This window comes from Bufo gargarizans, chromosome 8 (assembly GCF_014858855.1).
Source record: "Bufo gargarizans isolate SCDJY-AF-19 chromosome 8, ASM1485885v1, whole genome shotgun sequence".
Taxonomy (NCBI): domain Eukaryota; kingdom Metazoa; phylum Chordata; class Amphibia; order Anura; family Bufonidae; genus Bufo; species Bufo gargarizans.
The window spans coordinates 106439190-106462894 of NC_058087.1; the positions used below are offsets into that span (position 1 = coordinate 106439190).

Below are 23705 nucleotides of genomic sequence, written 5' to 3' on the forward strand. Positions count from 1 at the left end.
CCTTTAACTCCATTTCGCAGGATTGCTCGTTTACACGTCAAGCCTTACAAGCACACATCACGGTCATTCCGAAACCGGGGAAGGACCCTGCATCTTGTTCCAATTACAGGCCTATCTCCTTGCTCAATGTGGATCTCAAGATGTATGCCAAACTTTTGGCCTTGCAGTTACACCCCCTCATCCCAGGTTGTATCCACAAGGAGCAAGTGGGATTTGTCCCGGGACGGGAAGCTCACGATAATACACTTAAAACGTTGGGGCTGATAGCGAGATCACAACAACTTAAAATCCCATTGTGCCTTCTCACTGTAGATGCAGAGAAGGCATTCGACAGGGTGAACTGGCGGTTTTTAAAGGAGACTCTGTGTCATATAGGCCTAGGGGACAGAATGATTCACAGGATATTAGCTCTCTATTCCTCCCCCTCGGCATGTGTTCGTGTTAATGGGCTGCTGTCTGCCCCTTTTGAGATCCGGAACAGCACGCGTCAGGGGTGCCCCCTGTTACCTTTCTTATACACCCTTGTAATGGAATCCCTGGCGAATGCCCTCCGTGCAAATCCTTCTATCTCGGGCCTCAGATTAGGTGATACGGAACACAAATTGTCCTTGTTCGCAGATGACCTGCTTGTATATATGACCTCCCCCAGGATAGGCCTACCCGCGATCCTACGTGAATTTGGCCTTTTTGGTTGCCTTAGCAACTTTAAAGTCAATGTGCAAAAATCTGAGATATTAAATGTTAGCATTCCCCACAGAGAAGCAGATTCTCTTAGGGGTTCTTTCTCCTTCCGATGGACCTCTCAACACATTAAATATTTAGGAGTGTACATTCCCGCGAACCTGGCGCATGTGTTCAGGCTTAATTATTTACCTCTTCTCAAATCCATTGAAGCTAGTTTTCATAAATGGACCCCACTCCTGATATCCTGGTTTGGGCGGATCAATGCGGTGAAAATGGACATCCTACCTCGCCTTCTTTATCTGTTCCAAGCAATCCCGTGTAAAATCCCCTCTACTTATTTTGCCAGGCTCAGGAGAATGGTGTCGGTCTTTGTGTGGAAGGCGCCCAGAGCTAGACTTAGTTATAGGCTGCTATCCCGTTCCAAGGCCTCAGGAGGTACGGGATTGCCGAATTTCGTCTCGTATTTTAGAGCAACTGTTATGAACTGTGTTCTTGACCTGTGTCATAACCGCTCTACCAAACTTTGGGTGGAGATCGAGCATGAAATGGCTCCGCATTTGGCCACCGGTATTTTTTGGCTTTCTCTTACCTCCTTAAAGGCATTACCGGACTCGCAATCCTCGATGCTTCTTCCCACTCTAGCTAGAATCTGGTCTAAATTTGCTATCAAACTAGAACTTATACACTCCCCTGGGCCCCTCACGGTAATCTCAGGCCACTCAGACCTCCCTGTAGGTTTGAATCAGCTTTCAGCCCTGGGAAGCCGCAGCAGGCATCCAATTAAACTGATGGACGTTCATAAACAGTCTGGAGTGCTTCCCCTGGAAGACCTTTCCCATATCATACCTGCTTGTCCTGGTCGTTGGTTCCTTTACTTCCAGTTACGGAGCTTCATTAATTCCCTGATACCTGGATTGCAGACAGGCCTCACCTTGACTGAATTTGAGAAGATGTGTACAGCGAGCTCAGCTCCTGACCATGCCATATCTCTATTGTATGTCATGTTGAACTCGGAGGAGAAAGGGGACCCCTCCGCGGGCACTCACGGAGCTAAGCCTAAATTCATGTCTGACTGGGAATCGGAACTGGGATCCACCTTCTCAGCTGACCAATGGTCTAGATCTCTTCTCTTTACTCATAAGGTAACTATATCCTGTAATCTACAGGAGCTTAGTTATAAAATCTTAACTAGATGGTATAGGACCCCAGTGCGATTACACCAGTTTTACCCACAGGTATCTGATGCATGTTGGAGGTGTCTTGTTGCGAAAGGCACAATGGCACATATCTGGTGGGAGTGTCCCGGTGTGGCCCCCCTGTGGCGGGATGTTTTCATTTTGTACAACCACTTATATAAAGCTACTGTGGTGCACTCACCAGCGATAGCTCTCTTGTCTATGTTCTCAGGGAGGATTTCTCAGACTAAGAAAGGTGCGTTGCGTCTCTTTATTTTAGCCATGAGACAGATAATCCCCCGCCAATGGAGGTCTACTGAGAGTCTATTGAGAGTGACCTGGTCTAACGCTTTGGATGCCTTAGTACATATGAAGGAACTGAGTGCTTCAGACAATGAATCGACCTCGGCCTTCTGGGTGGTTTGGGATCCATGGAGCCAGTTCCGCGCTTCCGCATCATTTCCTAGCTGGTTGTCGACTGGTACCATTCAGAATAGTGGTTTATAAAAATGTTATACACAGTGGGGCTGACCCATCTTCTATCCTTTCTTCCCCTTCCTTGTGTTTGTGTCATGTCTTGGTTTGTCGAGTCTTGTCATGTTCGTTTTTGTTCCTGGTATTTGAGTGTGAGGTAATTGGAGACTGTTACCCTAGTATCTCTCACTCTTAATTCTGGTAGTTTTTTATTGGCTTGTCAACCACCAACCATGTTATATCTGGATGTTCTGGATTGTACTGCTTTTGAACTACCTGTGAGGCCAGTGTTGGCCATTCTGTATTCCCTTGTATGGGTATTTAGATGTGCTTATTATATCACTTACTTATATACTTCAATAAAATACTGATTGAACCGTAAATTGTTAGGTGGGGTCTTTTGGGTACTGAAATGCCATAAATGTGGACATAACTTGCTGTTTAACAACGCCATGGGGGATGGGCCTTATAGGCTTACATAGCTGGCAGGCCCTGAGGCTTTTGTGAAATCTAGGGATGCAGCAGCAGCCATCGGCCAACTGTCATTGCAGCACAGGGGGCTGATGGACAGACAAATGGAGCCCTTCTCTTTGCAAGCCTCCTTTATGCTGACCTGCGGCATATATGGGGTTAATCCACCGACATTGGCAACTCACTTTCCGCTGCGATGTACATTTACAGCGCAGTGTGGGAAGTGGTATTGAGTGATAATACTGATGTTCATGATATACCGTGATATTAAGTATGGCGATATGACCAATTCCTAATAACTGCAATATTTTGTGACGTCATTACCTGTCAGTTCCCGCAGCAGCTGCCCCCTCCTCGCTCTAATGAATGCCCTGAATGAGACACATCTTGTGTTAGACGTCAGGAAACGGCTGTGCAGGGCCAGGCACCCGTTGTCACCAGTCAATGAGTGAGGTGAAAAATGTGAGGTGCGAGACCGTCTTTCTCAGGGAGTTCATATGGTCTGCCTTGGGATTGTCCAAGGAGGGAGAAGATACATGCGTGGAATGTAAAAGCTAGCACTGGGTACTGAATAAAGATGTCTCTTATATGGTCTATATCTACTGTATATACTGTATGGAGGCTACAACTTGTTGCCCCCATACAGCATAATGTCTTCTCCTGGCCTGCTTACCCATACACTATAATGTCTTGTGGCGCTGAGTGTTTTTTTCTTCTAAATGGGTATTTATCGCAATATATATCGTTATCGTGATAAATTTCTTAATATTGTTATAGTGGGAATATATTTTAAGATTGCCTAACCCTAGTAGGAAGGGGGTAAAAAAAAATACATTTACATAGGTTTACAAACCCCCTATCCTTTTTGAGTGGAGAGAGAAAAGAAACACAGAGAGGTAGATTTATCAAACTGGTGTAAAGTAGACCATAGTAACCAATCAAATTCCACTTTTCATTTTTCACAGCTCCTTTGGAAAATGAAAGGGGGAATCTGACTGGTTGCAATGGTCAACTAAGCCTACTTTCACTTTAACGGCAGCCTTCTTCAGCAGACTGTTCCGGCAGGTGAACAGCTTGCCGGATCTGTAGTTGTCACTCTTCAGTGTGGGAGGGAAACACCACACCGAGCAAGAGGGCAGGGGAGGAATCAGGCCTGAGAACTAAGGAAGGAAGATGGACACCTCCTAGTAAAACCCTAACCATAATCCTGACTGACTATCAGTATAAACAGACCCCAGAGGTAGGTGTGTTCATACACAGGAATACCTAAAGTCCTATCTAGCCCTATAAGACCCTGTTACCAATGGCAGGGACGAGACTACCTGTTCCTTCAAAAGGAAGGACGAATAGGAGTCTGCCTCAGGCCTAATACAAAAAATAGGGAAATGCAACACACCGAACCCAAACAAAATACAAAAGGGAAAGGAAAAACTTAACCTCAAAGGAGCAATGGAAGCACCAGGAACTCCACCGAGAATCCACACACCAGCAATCCACAACTGAAACTATAAACCGCACAGAATTGTGGGAGAAGAAACTATAAATAAGGAAGGTTAAATGACCACATAAGCAACATCTAAAACAAGGGATGTGGCCATACCAGAAACAACACAGATGCCTATTGATCCACAGGGAATCCTGTCAGATCAAACCATGTGTTGCCAGTCTTACCGATCTCCTACCACCTGTCGCGGGAATGTCCGTGACAGTCCGGGCACCAAGGACCGACCTTATCCGGATGAGACCTGTGAAAAGCTTTCACCAAACGACTGGCATTCACATCAGATGCCGGTACCCTCATTCCTCCTCTGGTCCATGACCCTTCCAGTGAGCAAGATACTGAAGAGATCTACGGAGAACTTGAGAGTCAATTATCTTGGCGATCTGAAATTCCAAACTACCATCCACCATGACAGGAGTGGGTGGCAAGGAATATGACTCCAGAGATCTTATATGGACCAATAAATCTTGGACCCAACTTCCAAGAAGGTACCTTCAACTTAATGTTTCTTGTGGACAGCTGCACAGAATCAACCACTCTTTGGTCCAGACCATTCATAAGTTTCTTGTCCGCCACACGTTTATACTTGTTGCCCATATTCATCAAGTTATTTTGAATTTTCCGCCATATAGATGACAATGATGACGAAAAACATTCCTCCTCAGGGATATCAGAACCATAAAATGTGCCAAACTGTGGGTGAAACCCATATGCCCCAAAACACTGCGACTTACCATTGGACTCCTATCTACGATTGTTTATGGCAAACTCTGCCAAAGACAAAATCGAAGACCATTCCTCCTGGTTCTCAGACACAAAACATCTCATGTAAGTCTCCAGGCTCTGATTAGTGCACGCCGTCTCTCCGTTCAACTGAGGATGAAAAGCCGAAGAAATGGAAAGTTGTACCCCCAGTTGAGTACAGAACGTCTTCCAGAATCTGGAAACAAAGTTCCACGATCCGAGACCACGTCAGAGGGAATGCCATGAAGTCTCACAATGTTGTCAACAAACACCTGTGCAAGTGTTTTAGCATTAGGTAGGCCCGGCAACACTATAAAGTGCACCATTTTACTAAAGTGATTAACTAACACCATAATAACAGTTTTTCCTGTAGAATTACCATAGTAGATCAGTGATAAAATCCATGGATAAGTGAGTACATGGTCTGGATGGGCAACGGAAGTAGAGATCTGGAAGGCCGAGTATGTGTCACCTTAGCACGTGCACAAGTGCTACAGGCTGACACATAGTTCTCAACACACTTATGCAACCCCAGCCACCAGAATCTGTGAGAGATTAGGTCGGCAGTGGCTCTACTCCAAGGGTGTCCTGTAAGAACCGTACAGTGATGTTTCTCAAACACCTTATGACGCAATTCCGATGGCACAAACAGTTTCCCGGAGGGACAAGAATCCGGTGTCTTCCTCAGCCTTTAACACCTTCACCTCTAGGTCGGGGTAAAGAGCGCATATCACCAACCCTTCAGACAGTATAGGACTCGGATTTTCAAAATCACCACCTCCAGGAAAACTATGTGACAAGGCATCTGCCTGGACGTTCTTAACCCCAGGGCGATAGGTGACAATGAAATTGAATCTGGTGAAAAACAAAGACCATCTGGCTTGTCCCGGGTTCAGTCGTTTAGCCGACTCCAGGTAAGCCAGGTTTTTGTGATCTGTATACACCGTGATCAGATGAATCAACCCTTCCAGCCAATGACGCTATTCCTCAAAAGCCAACTTAATAGCCAGTAACTCTCTTTTACCGACATCATAATTTCTCTCTGTGGAAGAGAGGTTTTGTTAGAGAAAAAGGCACATGGGTGCCATTTACCAGGTGACGGGCCCTGCGATAAAACTGCTCCTACTTCCACATCAGACCCGTCCACTTCCACAATGAAATGTTGTGATACATCCGGCTGCACTAATATAGGGGCAGAAGAGAAGCCTTCTTTAATCACAGAAAAGGCTCGCAACGCCAAATCAGACCACAGTGAGACATCTGTCCCTTTCTTAGTCATGTCCGTTAAGGGTTTTACTATTGTCAAATAATCCTGAATAATTTTTCGGTAATAGTTGGTAAACCTAGGGGTGGGCGATATGGCCTAAAATCTATATTGCGATATAATTTTAAGCATGTGCGATATGCGATATATTGTTTTCTATATTTGGGGGGGCGTGTTTAAGCTTTCTTTTTTTTTTTTTTTACTTTTTATTTAATAACTATTAGCCTCCTTAAGGGCTAGAACCCTTGTCATATTCACCCTAATAGAGCTCTATTAGGGTGAATAGGACTTTACACTCTCCCTGCTGCCCTGTGCTTTGTGCACGCAACAGCAGGGAGCTGAGTCCCCTCCCCTAAACAGTGCCATCCACAAATCCCCTTCCCCTAAACGGTGCCATCCACAGATCCCCCCTCCCCTAAACAGTGCCATCCACAGATCCCCCTCCCCTAAACTGTGCCATCCACAGATCCCCCCTCCCCTAAACTGTGCCATCCACAGATCCCCCCCCTCCCCTAAATGGTGCATCCACAGATCCCCCCCTCCCCTAAACTGTGCCATCCACAGATCCCCCCCCCTCCCCTAAACAGTGCCATCCACAGATTCCCCCCTCCCCTAAACAGTGCCATCCACAGATCCCCCCTCCCCTAAATGGTGCCATCCACAGATTCCCCCCCCCCCCCGATGCTCACAGGAATACATTTATAAACTAATCAGTAACTTTAACTTTATTCATTGGTGATCTCTTTACTGTATACCTTACTAGGTCTTAGCTCCGATAACAGCAGGCAGTGCGGGCGGACAGCGCTCACTCACTGACGTCACGCGCCTGCGCCACCTAGTGGGAGGAGCAGGTGCGTGACGTCAGTGAGTAAGTGCCGCCCGCCCGCACTGCCTGCTGTTATCGGAGCTAAGACAGAGTAAGGTATACAGTAAAGAGATCACCAATGAATAAAGTTAAAGTTACTGATTAGTTTTTAAATGTTCTACTGTGAGCGGCGTGGCCCTGTATATTCTAACCCCCAGGCAAGCGTCCCTGTCGCCATGGGAACGCCTGGGGGTTAGAATATACCATCCGATTTGAGTTTTCACAAGCTCACTGAGATCGTGAAAACTCAATGATTTGCTGTCAGTCCTTCCCCTCCTCCTCCTCCTCCTCTTTTGTCATTGGTGGTCAGCGGCAGCCACGCACAGTGGGGAGGGAGGGACTCCCTCCTTCACCACTGTGCCGGCTCAAGAGAACATAGTGCGCACAGAGAGCGCGATCATATCGGCACAAAATCCATATCGTGGCACAAATTTATATTGCATTTCGCCTATATCGTCTATATCGCCCACCCCTAGGTGAACCCCAAAAATAGCATAAGAGTCTTCAGATTTTCGGGTTGATCACAGTCCAATACAGCACGGACTTTCTCTGGATCCATTTGAAAACTTGAAGATGACAGCAGGTAGCCCAAAAACTGCACCTCGTGTACAAAACACACTTCTGTAATCTTGCATACGATTTATTGTCCTTTAGGATCTGTAACACCTGTCTAACTTGATCCTGATGTGTCTCCACGTCTGGAGAATAAATTAGAATGTCATCCAAATACACGACTACAAACCTCCCCACCAGTTGATTGCAAATGTCATTCACAAAGTGCTGGAAAACCGCAGGAGCATTGGTCAACCTGAAAGGCATGACCAAGTTCTCAAAGTGCCCCTCAGGACTATTAAAAGCCGTCTTCCATTCGTCCCCTTCCTTGATCCTAACCAGATGATATGCCCACCTTAAGTCCAATTTGGAGAACACTTTGGCACCAATAATCTGGTTGGTTAAAGAAATCTGGAATCAAAGGAAGAAGGTAAGGATCATGGACAGTAATCTGATTGAGTTCACGGAAATCCAGACATGGCTGAAGACCTCTGTCCTTTTTTTTAACAAAAAAGAACCCTGCTGCCACTGGAGACTTGGAAGGTCTTATGTATCCTTTAGCTAAACTCTCGGTAATATACTCTCTCATGGCCAGTCTTTCAGGTTCCAAAAGGTTATGCAACCTAGATTTTGGCAATTTAGCTCTGGGAATAAGATTGATAGGACAATCATATTCCCGATGCAGAGGTAAATCCTGGCATCCACTCTCAGAAAACACATTGACAAAATGATATAAAAGAGGGTAATGTCTTAGTAGTTAAAACAGAAAAAATATGTATTCAGACAGTTGTCAATGCAATAATCACCCCAATCCAGAATCTGTTTAGCTTGCCAATCGATAGTTGGATTGTGCTTGCTTAACAACTGTAAACCCAGAACCACCGGTTCAGGGAGATCCTCCAACACAAGACATGATGAAAGTCACCCACTCTTAATCTGATATCATGCACCATTTGAGATAAACACTTCTGAGCTAGAGGTGCAGAATAAATAGCAAAAACAGGAATGTTTTTTTCTAATTACTCATTGACAACCCGTGCATAAAGACAAACTGAGCATCAATCAGATTCACCCTGGCCCCGCTGTCGATAAACACCTCAATCCCCACAGTTTTTTACTAGTGATGGACGAACAGCGGCCAGGACGGTTCTTGAACGCGATCAAATGTTCGCAAACCACAAGTTTGCGGCGGTCCCGATTCACCTTAATGGCAGGCGAACCAGAAAAACCTTCAGCTCATATTTGCAGCCACCAAATACTTAAAGGAAGTGCAAAAATTGTCCCACAATATGGACAGTGACATACCAGAGGGGGATCTATGGCAAAAATTCCCACAAAAAATATCTATTTTAATCAGGGGCCATTTCTATGCGTCTTAAATTGAAACTCTCAAAAATGTGCCCTGCTGGAGCCTAGAAAATTTGTATTTTAGGCCAGTGGAGTACAGGCCCCCAAAATTATTCATTTAATGTACAGAAAAGAACAAGCTTTGTCTTCTTCTCATTGTCTGTTGCTAGTAGAGGCCTAAGCATGGCAGGCAGGTTCCCCTAGAAGTATCTTGCTGGATGAGCAGCCAATACCGCACTTGCATCAATCTTGACAGGATTCGGCTTCAGGTGTAGAGGAATAGTTTTTTTGAATGCTTTCTCCATCGCAACACCCTCCACGTCGTTGAATAAACTGAAGACTGGCTCCATGATCTTCCCAGGAGCTGCTTTTGAGAGCCGTGTTTTTTTTCAGCGACGTCTGTGTGGGAATCCGAAGACCATATCAATCTCCATGCACCACAGGATGTCCTCCTCCCCATTCCATGATGACTGGGAACCCCTGACAAAGAGACTGGGCCCTGGTTTGTTTGAATCGTGATTAAATTTGCAACTCTTCCAGGCTCCAAGCAATCTTGAAGCTTTGTCTACTTCTCATTGTCTGTCGCTAGTAGAGGCCTAAGCATGCCAGGCAGGTTCCCCCAGAAGTGTTTTGCTGGATGAGCAGCCAATACCGCACTTACATCATTCTTGACAGGATTCGGCTCCAAGTGGAGAATATATTTTTTTTTTTATGCTTTCTCCTACGCAACACGAAGTAGTTGAATAAACAGAAGACTGTAGTAGTAAACCAAAACTTGATTACAATTATAAGAAAGTATACTTAAATTTGCCCAAACTGGCCTAATAACTCAAGTATGAACTCTGCCTTATAGGTTGAGGTTAGTGTCAAGAAGAAGTGCACTCCTTTTGCACCCTTGTCAGCTGATTCCACATAGATGTCTACAGAACCAGTTCTATTACACCACGCTTATACAAGTAGAGCCCCCCTAACAGAGTGGAGAGGATGTCAGCAGTAAGTTTGTGTTGACGTCACTGATTAATTTGCCCTTCCTCTGATCTGTCAGAAAAATAACCCACAAAAAACGGATCCTGTCTTTGGAGCATACGCCTTCACCTTGTCAACATTTGCTCAGTATTGCTAATGCCAATAAAAGCAGGAGTGGATCTAAAACAGAGACGACACTTGAACGAAATATTTGTATGTCTTCTGTGTTTTGTACCCACTCCTTCTTTTGTCTACCAAATCATAAGCAAATTCTGATGGAACCATACAGGCCTTACAGCTGCTACACAGACAGCAAGGATCTGTTGTGCGTCTAATTTTTCCTTCCTTCTGACAGATTAGAAGAAACGTCAAATAAATCATGAGGTCAGCCAGGCCGAAAGCCAAAATAGTGGCCCAGTCATGAAGTGGGGAGGGTGTGAACAGCATGAGAAGTCCACAGAGTGTCCCTATGACAGAGTGGTGAGGTGGAAGCAGCATGAGGAGACCACACAGTGACCCAATGACAAAGTCTGGAGGTAGCGGTAGCATCAGGAGGCCACAGAGTGGCACAATGACAATGTGGAGGTGGCAGCAGTATGAGGCGGCCACCGAGTGGTACAATCACAGAGTATGTAGTTGGCAGCAGTATGTGGAGGCCACCGAGTAGCTAGGTTACATAGTGTGGAGATGGCAGCATTAGGAGGCCAGAGTGGCAAGGTGACATAGTGTGGACATGGCAGCATTAGTAGGCCACAGACTGGCACGGTGACATAGTGTGGAGGTGGCTGGCAATACTAGTACTCGCTGAAGATGGTGGGTGAAAGAAGGAGCACTTGACATCAGATGTTTGTCATCAGGCAGGTAACTGCATCAGAATAGTAGCTGAGGCAGGTAGCCAGAAGAAAACTGTTTCTTTTGTCAAAATGTTGGTGTGGCACCATGGATGATCTAGTTTGATGCATCAGGCATTGGTGTGTTGAAATCCTGGCTGATCCACGCCTGATTCATCTTGATGTAGTGTCCCACTATGTGCTATATGAGGGTACTTTAAACTCTTGCTAATAATGCGTTTTGTTGCCACGAAGCGCGAGGAAATTCGCATTCGTTCATAATCGAATTTTTCCTGAAATTCGGAATGAATTCAACTTCGTCAGCTTCGATTTGCTCATCTCTAATCACAACAGTTGCAATTAGTTGTTCCAATAGTGTTTGTCCCTCTGTATATCTGCGGTAGCTCAGCAGAACCGCACACAAATGCTGCACAATACAAATGCACTATATATAAATTATATTATAGGTATATCACACTCCTGCCTCAATCAGTTTTTTTGGGGGAGCAACTGGTATATCACACAGGTAGAAATGATTGGTTCCAATAGTGTTTGTCACTCTGTGTAGATGCGTAATGCAGCAAAACTGCAAACGAATGCTGAAATACCTAAATACACTTTATAGAAAGTATATTATTGGTATGTAACACCCCCTGCTTCAATCAGTTTTTTTGGGGGGCAACTGGTAAATCACACCAGTAGAAATTATTTGTTCCAATAGCGTTTGTCACTCTGTGTAGATGCGGTAATGCAGAAAAAACGCAAACAAATGCTACACTTCCTAAATGCACTATATATAAAGTATAATTATTGGTATATAACACCCCTGCTTCAATCAGTTTTTTGGGGGGGCAACTGGTAAATCCCACCAGTAGAAATTATTGGTTACAATATTGTTTGTCACTCTGTGTAGATGCGGTAATGCAGAAAAAACGCAGACAAATGCTGCACTACCCAAATGCACTATATAGAAAGTATATTATTGGTATATAACAACCCTGTTCAATCAGTTTTTCTGGGGGGCAAGGGTTAACCACACCAATAGAAATTATTTGTTCCAATAGTGTTTGTCACTCTGTGCAGCTGAGGTAACGCAGCAAAACCGCAAACAAATGCTGCACTACCTAAATGCACTATATAGAAAGTATATTATTGGTATATAACACCCCCTGCTTCAATCAGTTTTTTGGGGGGGCAACTGGTAAATCACACCAGTAGAAATTATTTGTTCCAATAGCGTTTGGCACTCTGTGTAGCTGCAGTATCGCAACAGAACCGCACACAACTGCTGCACAATACAAATGCACTATAATATACTTTCTATATTAGAAAATATATTCTAAGTATATTACACCCGTATGTCACACCTATACCAGTCCTTAAAATAACTTTTGTGTCCCTATTAGCTAGTGATTTGTGTCCCTAACAGTCTGTCCTTGCTCCACACAGCAACTTCTCCCTACACTGGCAAAAGACTGAATGTAAAATGGCGGCCAGATCAGGTTTATTTATAAGATATGGGGTATGTCCATGTGCCGAAACTTCTCAATTGTCTGTCCTGTACCACCTGATGGATGTGTCATGGGTCAAAGTTCTTCACAATGTAAAAGAATATGGCCCGTTCGGCGAATAGCGAACAAGCAAAACGACCACCGGGTGAACCGCAAGGCCATCTCTATTTTGTACTCTTGGGCCACCTCAGCAGCCAGGAGAAATTGGGTACTACCAGTGCAAATGCACATTTTCTGACTCTCCTCTAACTCCTCCAAGAGTCAGATGGGAATTAAATGTCCCTCTTTTTGCCGTTGAATGCATTGACATACACTGATAGAATGTCCCTTTTGTCCACAGAAAAAGCACACTCCCCTCCTATTACTAGTATGCTTAAAAGTAGGGTCCGATACCGATAATTTGTGAACTTTTAGGCCGATAGCCGATAATTTATACCGATATTATGTGAATTTTCATTTTTGAAAATAAAATAAAAATTCCTGCTGAAAATGAATGTTTATTGTTAATGTGTATATTTTTTTTTTTTATGTAAATCTTTCTTTTTCATTTATACTTAATATTTTGGTGGGTTTTTTTTTTTTTTTTTTTTACTAACTTTTAGCCCCCTTAGGGACTAGAACCCTTGTCCTATTCACCCTGATAGAGATCTATCAGGGTGAATAGGAGCTCACACTGTCCCTGCTGCTCTGTGCTTTGTGCACACAGCAGAATGGAGCTTATCATGGCAGCCAGGGCTTCAGTAGCGTCCTGGCTGCCATGGTAACCGATCGGAGCCCCAGCATTACACTGCTGGGACTCCGATCGGAGGAGGAGGGGATCCTGTGGCCACTGCCACCAACGATCAATAGGGGGGGGGGGCTTGGGGGGCACACTGCGCCACCAATGTTAGTTAATACCGGGGTGGGGGGGCCGCGGGCGCACTGCGCCACCAATGTGGTTAATATTGGGGTGGGGGTGGGGGCCGCGGGCGCACTGCGCCACCAATGTTAGTTAATACTGGGGTGGGGGCTGCGGGCGCACAGCGCCACCAATGTTAGTTAATACTGGGGTGGGTGTGGGGGCCACGGGCGCACTGCGCCACCAATGAAAATTAATCTCATTCATTCATATACAGGAGGCGGGAGCTGGCTGCAGGATCACATAGCCGGCTCGCGACCTCTATGAGCTGTAGCTGTGATCCGTGGCACCTGAGGGGTTAACTACCATAGATCGCAGCTACAGCTCAGAAATCGGGAGCCGGCTATGTGATTCTGCAGCTGCTGCCTCCTGTTCAATTTGAATAAATGAGTAAGTTAACATCATTGGTGGCGCAGTGGCCATAGCTCCTCCCCTCCTCTTGTTCCCTGTTCTCCCATTGGCGGCAGCAGCAGCACAGGGGGAGGGAGACACTGCTTCCTTCTCCCCTGTGCTGCAGAGGGAACACGGAGAGCGCTGTCAGCAGCGCGATCTGTGTTCCCGATTTGTTATCGGAATATCGGCAAAATAAATGCCGATACCGATAACAGTTAAAATCCTCAATATCGGCCGATAATATCGGTAAAACCGATAATCGGTCGATCCCTACTTAAAAGCATATCCAGGAGTAGCTCCCCCTAATTGCATGGGTTTGTCCCCAGATACAGTACAGACCAAAAGTTTGGACACAAGTTCTCATTCAAAGAGTTTTTTCTTTATTTTCATGACTATGAAAATTGTAGATTCACACTGAAGGCATCAAAACTATGAATTAACACATGTAGAATTATATACTTATCAAAAAAGTATGAAACAACTGAAAATATGTCATATTCTAGGTTCTTCAAAGTAGCCACCTTTTGCTTTGATTACTGCTTTGCACACTCTTGGCATTCTCTTGATGAGCTTCAAGAGGTAGTCACCTGAAATGGTCTTCCAACAATCTTGAAGGAGTTCCCAGAGATGCTTAGCACTTGTTGGCCCCTTTGCCTTCACTGTGCGGTCCAGCTCACCCCAAACCATCTCGATTGGGTTCAGGTCCGGTGACTGTGGAGGCCAGGTCATCAGCCTGGAGGTGTGGTCCAGCCTTGGGGTCATTGTCCTGTTGAAAAATAAATGATGGTCAAACTAAATGCAAACCGGATGGAATAGCATGCCGCTGCAAGATGCTGTGGTAGCCATGCTGGTTCAGTATGCCTTCAATTTTGAATAAATCCTCAACAGTGTCACCAGCAAAGCACTCCCACACCATCACACCTCCTCCTCCATGCTTCACGGTGGTTACCAGGCATGTAGAGTCCACCCGTTTACCTTTTTTCTGCGTCGCACAAAGACACGGTGGTATGACCAAAGATCTCAAATTTGGACTCATCAGACCAAAGCACAGATTTCCACTGGTCTAATGTCCATTCCTTGTGTTCTTTAGCCCAAACAAGTCTCTTCTGCTTGTTGCCTGTCCTTAGCAGTGGTTTCCTAGCAGATATCCTACCATCAAGGCCTGATTCACACAGTCTCCTCTTAACAGTTGTTCTAGAGATGTGTCTGCTGCTAGAACTCTGTGTGGCATTGACCTGGTCTCTAATCTGAGCTCCTGTTAACCTGCGATTTCTGAGGCTGGTGACTCGGATGAACTTATCCTCCGCAGCAGAGGTGACTCTTGGTCTTCCTATCCTGGGGCGGTCCGCATGTGAGCCAGTTTCTTTGTAGCGCTTGATGGTTTTTGTGACTGCACTTGGGGACACTTTCAAAGTTTTCCCAATTTTTCAGACTGACTGACCTTCATTTCTTAAAGTAATGATGGCCACTCGTTTTTCTTTACTTAGCTGCTTTTTTATTGCCATAATACAAATTCTAACAGTCTATTCAGTAGGACTATAAGCTGTGTATCCACCTGACTGCTCCACAACGCAACTGATGGTCCCAACCCCATTTATAAGGCAAGAAATCCCACTTATTAAACCTGACAGGGCACACCTGTGAAGTGAAAACCATTTCAGGTGACTACCTCTTGAAGCTCATCAAGAGAATGCCAAGAGTGTGCAAATCAGTAATCAAAGCAAAAGGTGGCTGCTTTGAAGAACCTAGAATATGACATATTTTCAGTTGTTTCATACTTTTTTGATAAGTATATAATTCCACATGTGTTAATTCATAGTTTTGATGCCTTCAGTGTAAATCTACAATTTTCATAGTCATGAAAATAAAGAAAACTCTTTGAATGAGAAGGTGTGTCCAAACTTTTGGTCTGTACTGTATAAACCCAGGAGTAGCTTCACCCAAAGTATCAGACGGTGATGATACATCATGTCATAGTACGTCCTGAGAGTGGAAGCCCCTAGATCTCTCTCTTAGGTGTCTATCCATGCGTATAGCCAGAGACATAGCAGCCTTCAGAGACACTGGGTTTCATGAAAAGCCAAGGCGTCCTTCAGCCGCTCCGATAACCCCTGATAAAACTAGCTACAGATAGCAGGATCGTTCCACTCCGTATCTGTATCCCACGTCCTAAACAGAACAATAAATCTCAGCGCAACGATCACCCTCACGAAGGCCACACAGCTTGGTTTCGACTGAAAAGGTCCGATCCGGATCATTATAGATAAGACCCAAAGATTCGAAAAATTAATCTACCAACCGGAGAGACTGTGATCCGGTCGGCAGAGAAAAAGCCCATGACTGCACATCCTCTTTAAGCATAGAAATAACCACACCGACTCACTGTTTCTCATCCCCAGATCGGTGTGAACGTCGCGTATAATACAGTTTGTACGCCTCCCTAAACAAAATTAAATTATCACGTCCCCCAGAGAATCTGTCAGGGCAACTTTAGGTTCAAGACAGGCCTGGTAACCACCACTACTAGGACTAGCAGCCTGTGGTCTCTGCATCTGCGAGATGGCCGTGCGGAGGTCAGCTGCCTACAAAGACAGGCCTTGCAGTTGACCTGCCAGTGCAGCAATAGGATCCATGGCTGCACACAATCATAAAATGACAGTTTTGGTGGTTTATAATGTCACACTTTGGTGTGTGAGGGAAACACCATACCGAGCATAAGGGAAGGGGGGGGGGGGGGGGCATCAATCAAGCCTGAGAACTAAGGAAGACCCCAAAGATAGGTGTGTTCATACACAGGAATATCTCGAGTCCTATCTAGCCCTATAAGACCCTGGTACTAATGGCAGGGACAAGACTACCTGTTCCTTCAAAAGGAAGGACGAATAGGAGTCTCCCTCAAGCCTAATACAAAAAATAGGGAAATGCAACACACCGAACCCAAACAAAATACAAAAGGGAAAGAAAAGACTTAACTTCAAAGGAGCAATGGAAGCACCAGGAACTCCACCGAGATCCACACACCAGCAATCTACAATTGAAACTGAAGCTATAAACCGCACAGCAACTATAAATAAGGGAGGTTAAATGACCACATAAGCAACACCTGAGACAATTGGTGTGGCCATATTAGTAACAACACAGATGCCTATTGATCCATAGGGAAACTTGTCAGATCAAACCACGTGTTCACCTGCCAGAACAGCCTGCCGGACAAGGCCGCTGCTAATGTGAAATTAGCCCAAGCCAGTTCTACTTTACAGCAGTTTGATCCATCTCCCTCAGAGAGTCTACACTTGAAGACTAGGAAATTGACTCTGGCAACTGCCTTTTCCTTCATGATTTTTGCCTCCCGGTGTTAACGTTACACTAGGAGCCTGCTGTAGCGTTCTTTGGGGAGGGGGCTAAACTCAGATAAATAGTGTAGGGGGTGAGTGCTTTGGTCACTTCGTTTTGATGATCTCCTAGGTCCTGAGGAAAAGCCTGTTATGTAATTTAGTCAAAATAACTATTAAAGACTTGAGAAAAGGAAAATGTAATAAAACACTTTTTTTCTAGGACTGAAAATGAAGGCTGTAATCTTGGCAGCTGGCTATGGAACCCGACTTCTGAAAGATCTGGAGAATGTAAATGAACAGCGATTAAAAGATCTCATTGGAACACCCAAACCATTACTTACAGTTGGAGGTTTCCCTTTAATTTCTTATTGGATGGAAGCTTTAAAGGCAGATCATGACCTTAAAGATATTCACATCGTTGTAAGTGTTCCTTTTACAAAATTATAAATTATTATATACTATGTATATGTGTTTGTATGTAGATACTGTAGATGGAGAAATTTACACAGATCAGCCATAACATTAAAACACTGCTCTCACCAGTTGGGGCTTGGACTCTACAAGTCTTCTAAAGGTGTTCTGTGGTATCTAGCTGTAAATTGCGATCTGGAGCCTTCATGAATAGGACTTGTTTTGCCAGCACAATTGATTGAGATCTGTAGAAGAAAACACCATGAACTCTGTCATAATCCTTAAGCACTTCAGGACATCTGCCAAACATATACAGTGAATGTCTGCATGTTAAAGATGGTGACTGCTCCGAAGTACGGCGAGGGCCATAGCCGCCAGGATTCTGTTGTTTTACATGCCGACAGTACTACCATCAATTTTGACCACAGCATCTAAGATGGTTTTCCCCAGGAAAGCTGCTCTCCCAGGGCCTGAACATCTTCCCTGTGTGTCGATATTGGGTACCATTTGTTCCCTTTAATACCCTCTATATCTGAAGGAACCAAGGCTACAGCCATAGTTACATTGAAGGCCTGCAGGTGGTAGGGCTCAATAGGAACATAGCTCAATTCCCATAGACTGCAATGTTAATTCATTGCAGTCTATGGGGCAAGAGATATAAAAATAGCTTGTTAAAGTCCCCTAAGTGGACAGAAAGTATGTATAAAAAATAAATAAATAAATTCACCCCCCTTTCCTTATGTAAAAAATAAATAAAAAAGTAAAGATCATTCACACCACCGTGTCTAAAAAATGTTGGTACTATTAAAATTTAAACTTATTTACAATGAATGACGTAATGGAGAAAAATAAAAATGGCCAGCTTGCTATTTCTTTTTCCTTGCTTTACTTTGCCAAAACAATTATCAAACGTGATCAAAAAGTCATACACACCCCAATTGACAGCTATCTCTGTATGAACTGTCATAGAAAGAAGGCTGTCAGTCATATATATATACAGGGAGTGCAGAATTATTAGGCAAATGAGTATTTTGACCACATCATCCTCTTTATGCATGTTGTCTTACTCCAAGCTGTATAGGCTCGAAAGCCTACTATCAATTAAGCATATTAGGTGATGTGCATCTCTGTAATGAGAAGGGGTGTGGTCTAATGACATCAACACCCTATATCAGGTGTGCATAATTATTAGGCAACTTACTTTCCTTTGGCAAAATGGGTCAAAAGAAGGACTTGACAGGCTCAGAAAAGTCAAAAATAGTGAGATATCTTGCAGAGGGATGCAGCACTCTTAAAATTGCAAAGCTTCTGAAGCGTGATCATCGAACAATCAAGCGTTTCATTCAAAATAGTCAACAGGGTCGCAAGAAGCGTGTGGAAAAACCAAGGCGCAAAATAACTGCCCATGAACTGAGAAAATTCAAGCGTGCAGCTGCCAAGATGCCACCAGTTTGGCCATATTTCAGAGCTGCAACATCACTGGAGTGCCCAAAAGAACAAGGTGTGCAATACTCAGAGACATGGCCAAGGTAAGAAAGGCTGAAAGACGACCACCACTGAACAAGACACACAAGCTAAAACGTCAAGACTGGGCCAAGAAATATCTCAAGACTGATTTTTCTAAGGTTTTATGGACTGATGAAATGAGAGTGAGTCTTGATGGGCCAGATGGATGGGCCCGTGGCTGGATTGGTAAAGGGCAGAGAGCTCCAGTCCGACTCAGACGCCAGCAAGGTGGAGGTGGAGTACTGGTTTGGGCTGGTATCATCAAAGATGAGCTTGTGGGGCCTTTTCGGGTTGAGGATGGAGTCAAGCTCAACTCCCAGTCCTACTGCAAGTTTCTGGAAGAAACCTTCTTCAAGCAGTGGTATAGGAAGAAGTCTGCAAGGTAAGAAAAACATGATTTTCATGCAGGACAATGCTCTATCACACGCGTCCAAGTACTCCACAGCGTGGCTGGCAAGAAAGGGTATAAAAGAAGTCTAATGACATGGCCTCCTTGTTCACCAGATCTGAACCCCATTGAGAACCTGTGGTCCATCATCAAATGTGAGATTTACAAGGAGGGAAAACAGTACACCTCTCTGAACAGTGTCTGGGAGGCTGTGGTTGCTGCTGCACGCAATGTTGATGGTGAACAGATCAAAACACTGACAGAATCCATGGATGGCAGGCTTTTGAGTGTCCTTGCAAAGAAAGGTGGCTATATTGGTCACTGATTTGTTTTTGTTTTGTTTTTGAATGTCAGAAATGTATATTTGTGAATGTTGAGATGTTATATTGGTTTCACTGGTAAAAATAAATAATTGAAATGGGTATATATTTGTTTTTTGTTAAGTTGCCTAATAATTATGCACAGTAATAGTCACCTGCACACACAGATATCCCCCTAAAATAGCTAAAACTAAAAACAAACTAAAAACTACTTCCAAAAATATTCAGCTTTGATATTAATGAGTTTTTTGGGTTCATTGAGAACATGGTTGTTGTTCAATAATAAAATTAATCCTCAAAAATACAACTTGCCTAATAATTCTGCACTCCCTGTGTGTATATATATATATATATATATATATATATATATATATATATATATATATATATATATATATACACCTGTCACAGGTAATGGGGAATGTCATGGGGCGCCAAGGGCACACTCGGTCTCCCATCAGCCGCAGACCTGTTGCTTAGCTTCAGGAGCGAGGATCTGTGTTTGGCCTCGTTCCCAGGGCGGCTTTGCTAGCTGGGAGGCTCCCTGCTCCTAGGTCTGCCTTGAACGCCGAGCTGATCACTCTGTGCTCGACTTGTCTGTCTGTCGGTCATGTGACGCTGGCCACGTCACATGACCATCAGACCCCACTATAAATACAGGCAGCCTGCTGGCCACAGGTTGCCTGTTAATTCTAGGTTCCTGGCATTTTGTTGGACTACTGAATACTACCTGATCCTCTTCCCTGACGATCCTTTGCCTGCTCCTCCTGTACTGCGAATCTCTCCTGGTATCCTGACCCCGGCTTCCACCTAACGATTCTTTGCGGACTCCTCTGAAACTTCCTTTCTCTCCTGGTATTTGACCTCGGCTTTTCCTGACTATTCTCTACTCATTCCTTAGTACTGCGTAGCCCCCTAGGTATTGACCCGGTCCGTTCACATTCCGTTATTTGTCTTGTCTGTCTTCCCAGCACGTATCCTAAGTTAGGGACTGCCGTCTAGTTGTCCCCTGGCATTAGGACTTGCGAGGCAAGTAGGCAGGGGCAGGGGTGAGGGTGGAGCGCAGTGGTCACTATCCTCCCCCCTGTGTGTAGTGTACGTGACCATCACAGGGAAAGGGAAAACGCCAGATACACACAAAAGGAAATAGACAACAGTCTAGGCCTCAAAAGCTAAGGAAGAGGGATGGTGACTTCCTAGTTATCCTTAGGACTTTCCCTAACTCCTGCTAGTATGAGAAGATCCTGATGTTGGAAAGGCTCATACGCAGATACCTATGCCCTGCTAAAACTGACGAGCCCTAGGATAGGTAGCAGGAGTTGAGACAGTTGCTTCCTTCCCAGATGAAGAAACTGTCGTCTCCTTGAAGGCTAGAACCAAAATACACCAGAGAACAATAAACCGAAAAGGCAACTAGTAATTAGCTTTGAGATGTATGGAGAAGCAGGAGATCCAAGACAAACAAGCTCTAGCAACTCCAAGAGGAAATATCAACCGCCTGGTTAGCAGTGTGAGACGAACCTAAATAGAGCCTCATCACTCATAATAAGCAGAACATGAGGAGAGGTGAGATTCTGCCAAACAACAGCATACAAAGAGGAAAACAGAGAGACCTGTCAGATAGCCTCACGTGCAGCCACTGGCATATCCAGGGGGGAACAAACAACGGGGCCATTGTGGAAGCGCTCATCTTCATAGTCATCTGTATCGCCGTCCTCAGGACAGCGATACAGATTACTGTGCTGATGCAGTGGGGGGAGAGGCGTGTCCCTTTCCCTTCCTCTGATAGGCTGCAGGCACTAGGCCGTCACTGCGCCACCTGAGCCGTACATCGCGGGACACAGGCCCGAAGAGGCCTGCATCGCATCGCTGCCAAGGAGGTAAGTATAAGTGTTGTTTTTTTTTAAATATATATATATACAATACTTTTACTAGCTCATAATGGGGGGCTGTCATTTATGGCACATAATGGGGGGCTGTTATTACTGGCACATAATGGGGGGCTGTCATTACTGGCACATAATGGGGGGCTGTCATTACTGGCACATAATGGGGGGCTGTCATTACTTGCACATAATGGGGGGCTGTCATTACTGGCACATAATGGGGGGCTGTCATTACTGGCACATGGGGGCTGTCATTACTGGCACATTATTGGGGGGGCTGTCATTACTGGCACATTATTGGGGGCACTATATGGGCATCTACTGAGGCCACAAAGAAGGGGTATTTTATATAGGGGCTCTGTACAGTAGAATTTTATACTGGGACACATTATGGTGGGTACAATGGGGAAGGGGGGGAGAGAAGTACTATGGGGGGCACTAAGAAGGGGTATTTTATAATTGCAAATTATGGGGGACACTGAGGGCATCTACTGGGGCATTTTATACTGGTACAGTATGGGGGCACTAGGAGGAAGGGGGGAGAAGAGCACTATGGAGGCATTTACTGGGGGCACTATATAGGGGTATTTTATACTGGCACATTATGGGGACATTAGCTCAACTGGGGGTATTACAAGGGGGTATTTTTTGCACTGTCACATTATAAGGAGAATTATTTTTTACTGGGGAGGGCTTTATTACTCCCCCATGGTATGAGCACCCTAGTAGCAGCACCAGCCTTTCCCTGGTCTGCTATCCCTCTGCCCCTTCTCCAAATCCTTATTGTGAAATCTTTCTCATTAGGATAAAACACAACATCAGCTCCACTGAGCCCCCCAGCCAAGTGTTGAAGTGGCGTCCGAGATCCCCAAGGGCCAAGTCAAGTAACTGTAAGTTTTCATGTGAAATATGTTTGTTATACACATATAGCATACACTGTGCCACACAATATACAGTATACCTCTACACTGTGTAGTCTGTTCTATAAGCACCATTGTTTTGTGGTGGCGGACAGAAAATAATCTGGAAGTGCCCCTCCCGAGACCAGGCTCTGGATCCGCCACTGCGTGCAGCAAGTCTATCTGATCTTCTCACCTCTGTCACGGGAGGGACGGTGACACCACCTCCTTGACTTCAAAGCCCAGAATGAAAAGGAATTTAAATGTATACATTACAATTTATACTGAATCCCTTCCCACAAAATATATATACAGTACAGACCAAAAGTTTGGACACACCTTCTCATTCAAAGAGTTTTCTTTATTTTCATGACAATATGAAAATTGTAGATTCACACTGAAGGCATCAAAACTATGAATTAACACATGTGGAATTCTATACATAACAAAAAAGTGTGAAACAACTGAAAATATGTCATATTCTAGGTTCTTCAAAGTAGCCACCTTTTGCTTTGATTACTTTGCACACTCTTGGCATTCTCTTGATGAGCTTCAAGAGGTAGTCACCTGAAATGGTTTTCACTTCACAGGTGTGCCCTGTCAGGTTTAATAAGTGGGATTTCTTGCCTTATAAATGGGGTTGGGACCATCAGTTGCGTTGTGGAGAAGTCAGGTGGATACACAGCTGATAGTCCTACTGAATAGACTGTTAGCATTTGTATTATGGCAAGAAAAAAGCAGCTAAGTAAAGAAAAACGAGTGGCCATCGAGTGGCTAAACTTTGAAAGTGTCCCCAAGTGCAGTCACAAAAACCATCAAGCGCTACAAAGAAACTGGCTCACATGCGGACCGCCCCAGGAAAGGAAGACCAAGAGTCACCTCTGCTGCAGAGGATAAGTTCATCCGAGTCACCAGCCTCAGAAATCGCAGGTTAACAGCAGCTCAGATTAGAGACCAGGTCAACGCCACACAGAGTTCTAGCAGCAGACACATCTCTAGAACAACTATTAAGAGGAGACTGTGTGAATCAGGCCTTCATGGTAGAATATCTGCTAGGAAACCACTGCTAAGGACAGGCAACAAGCAGAAGAGACTTGTTTGGGCTAAAGAACACAAGGAATGGACATTAGACCAGTGGAAATCTGTGCTTTGGTCTGATGAGTCCAAATTTGAGATCTTTGGTTCCAACCACCGTGTCTTTGTGCGATGCAGAAAAGGTGAACGGATGGACTCTACATGCCTGGTTCCCACCGTGAAGCATGGAGGAGGAGGTGTGATGGTGTGG

General features: G+C 44.7%; 1 protein-coding gene across 4 annotated transcripts in view; it reads left to right on the forward strand.

Moving 5' to 3' along the window:
* The window catches only part of LOC122945248 (glucose-1-phosphate thymidylyltransferase-like), a 341472-nt gene that overhangs the window by 54538 nt on the left and 263229 nt on the right, over positions 1-23705 (forward strand). For all 4 annotated transcript variants that reach the window (XR_006391102.1, XM_044304264.1, XM_044304266.1 and 1 more), the window contains exon 2: positions 17231-17430. Coding sequence is in view for 3 of the 4 variants with exons in the window: in XM_044304264.1 (XP_044160199.1) it covers positions 17239-17430 (192 nt within the window). In the remaining variant the exon portion in view is untranslated. The remainder of the gene's footprint in view (positions 1-17230; positions 17431-23705) is intronic.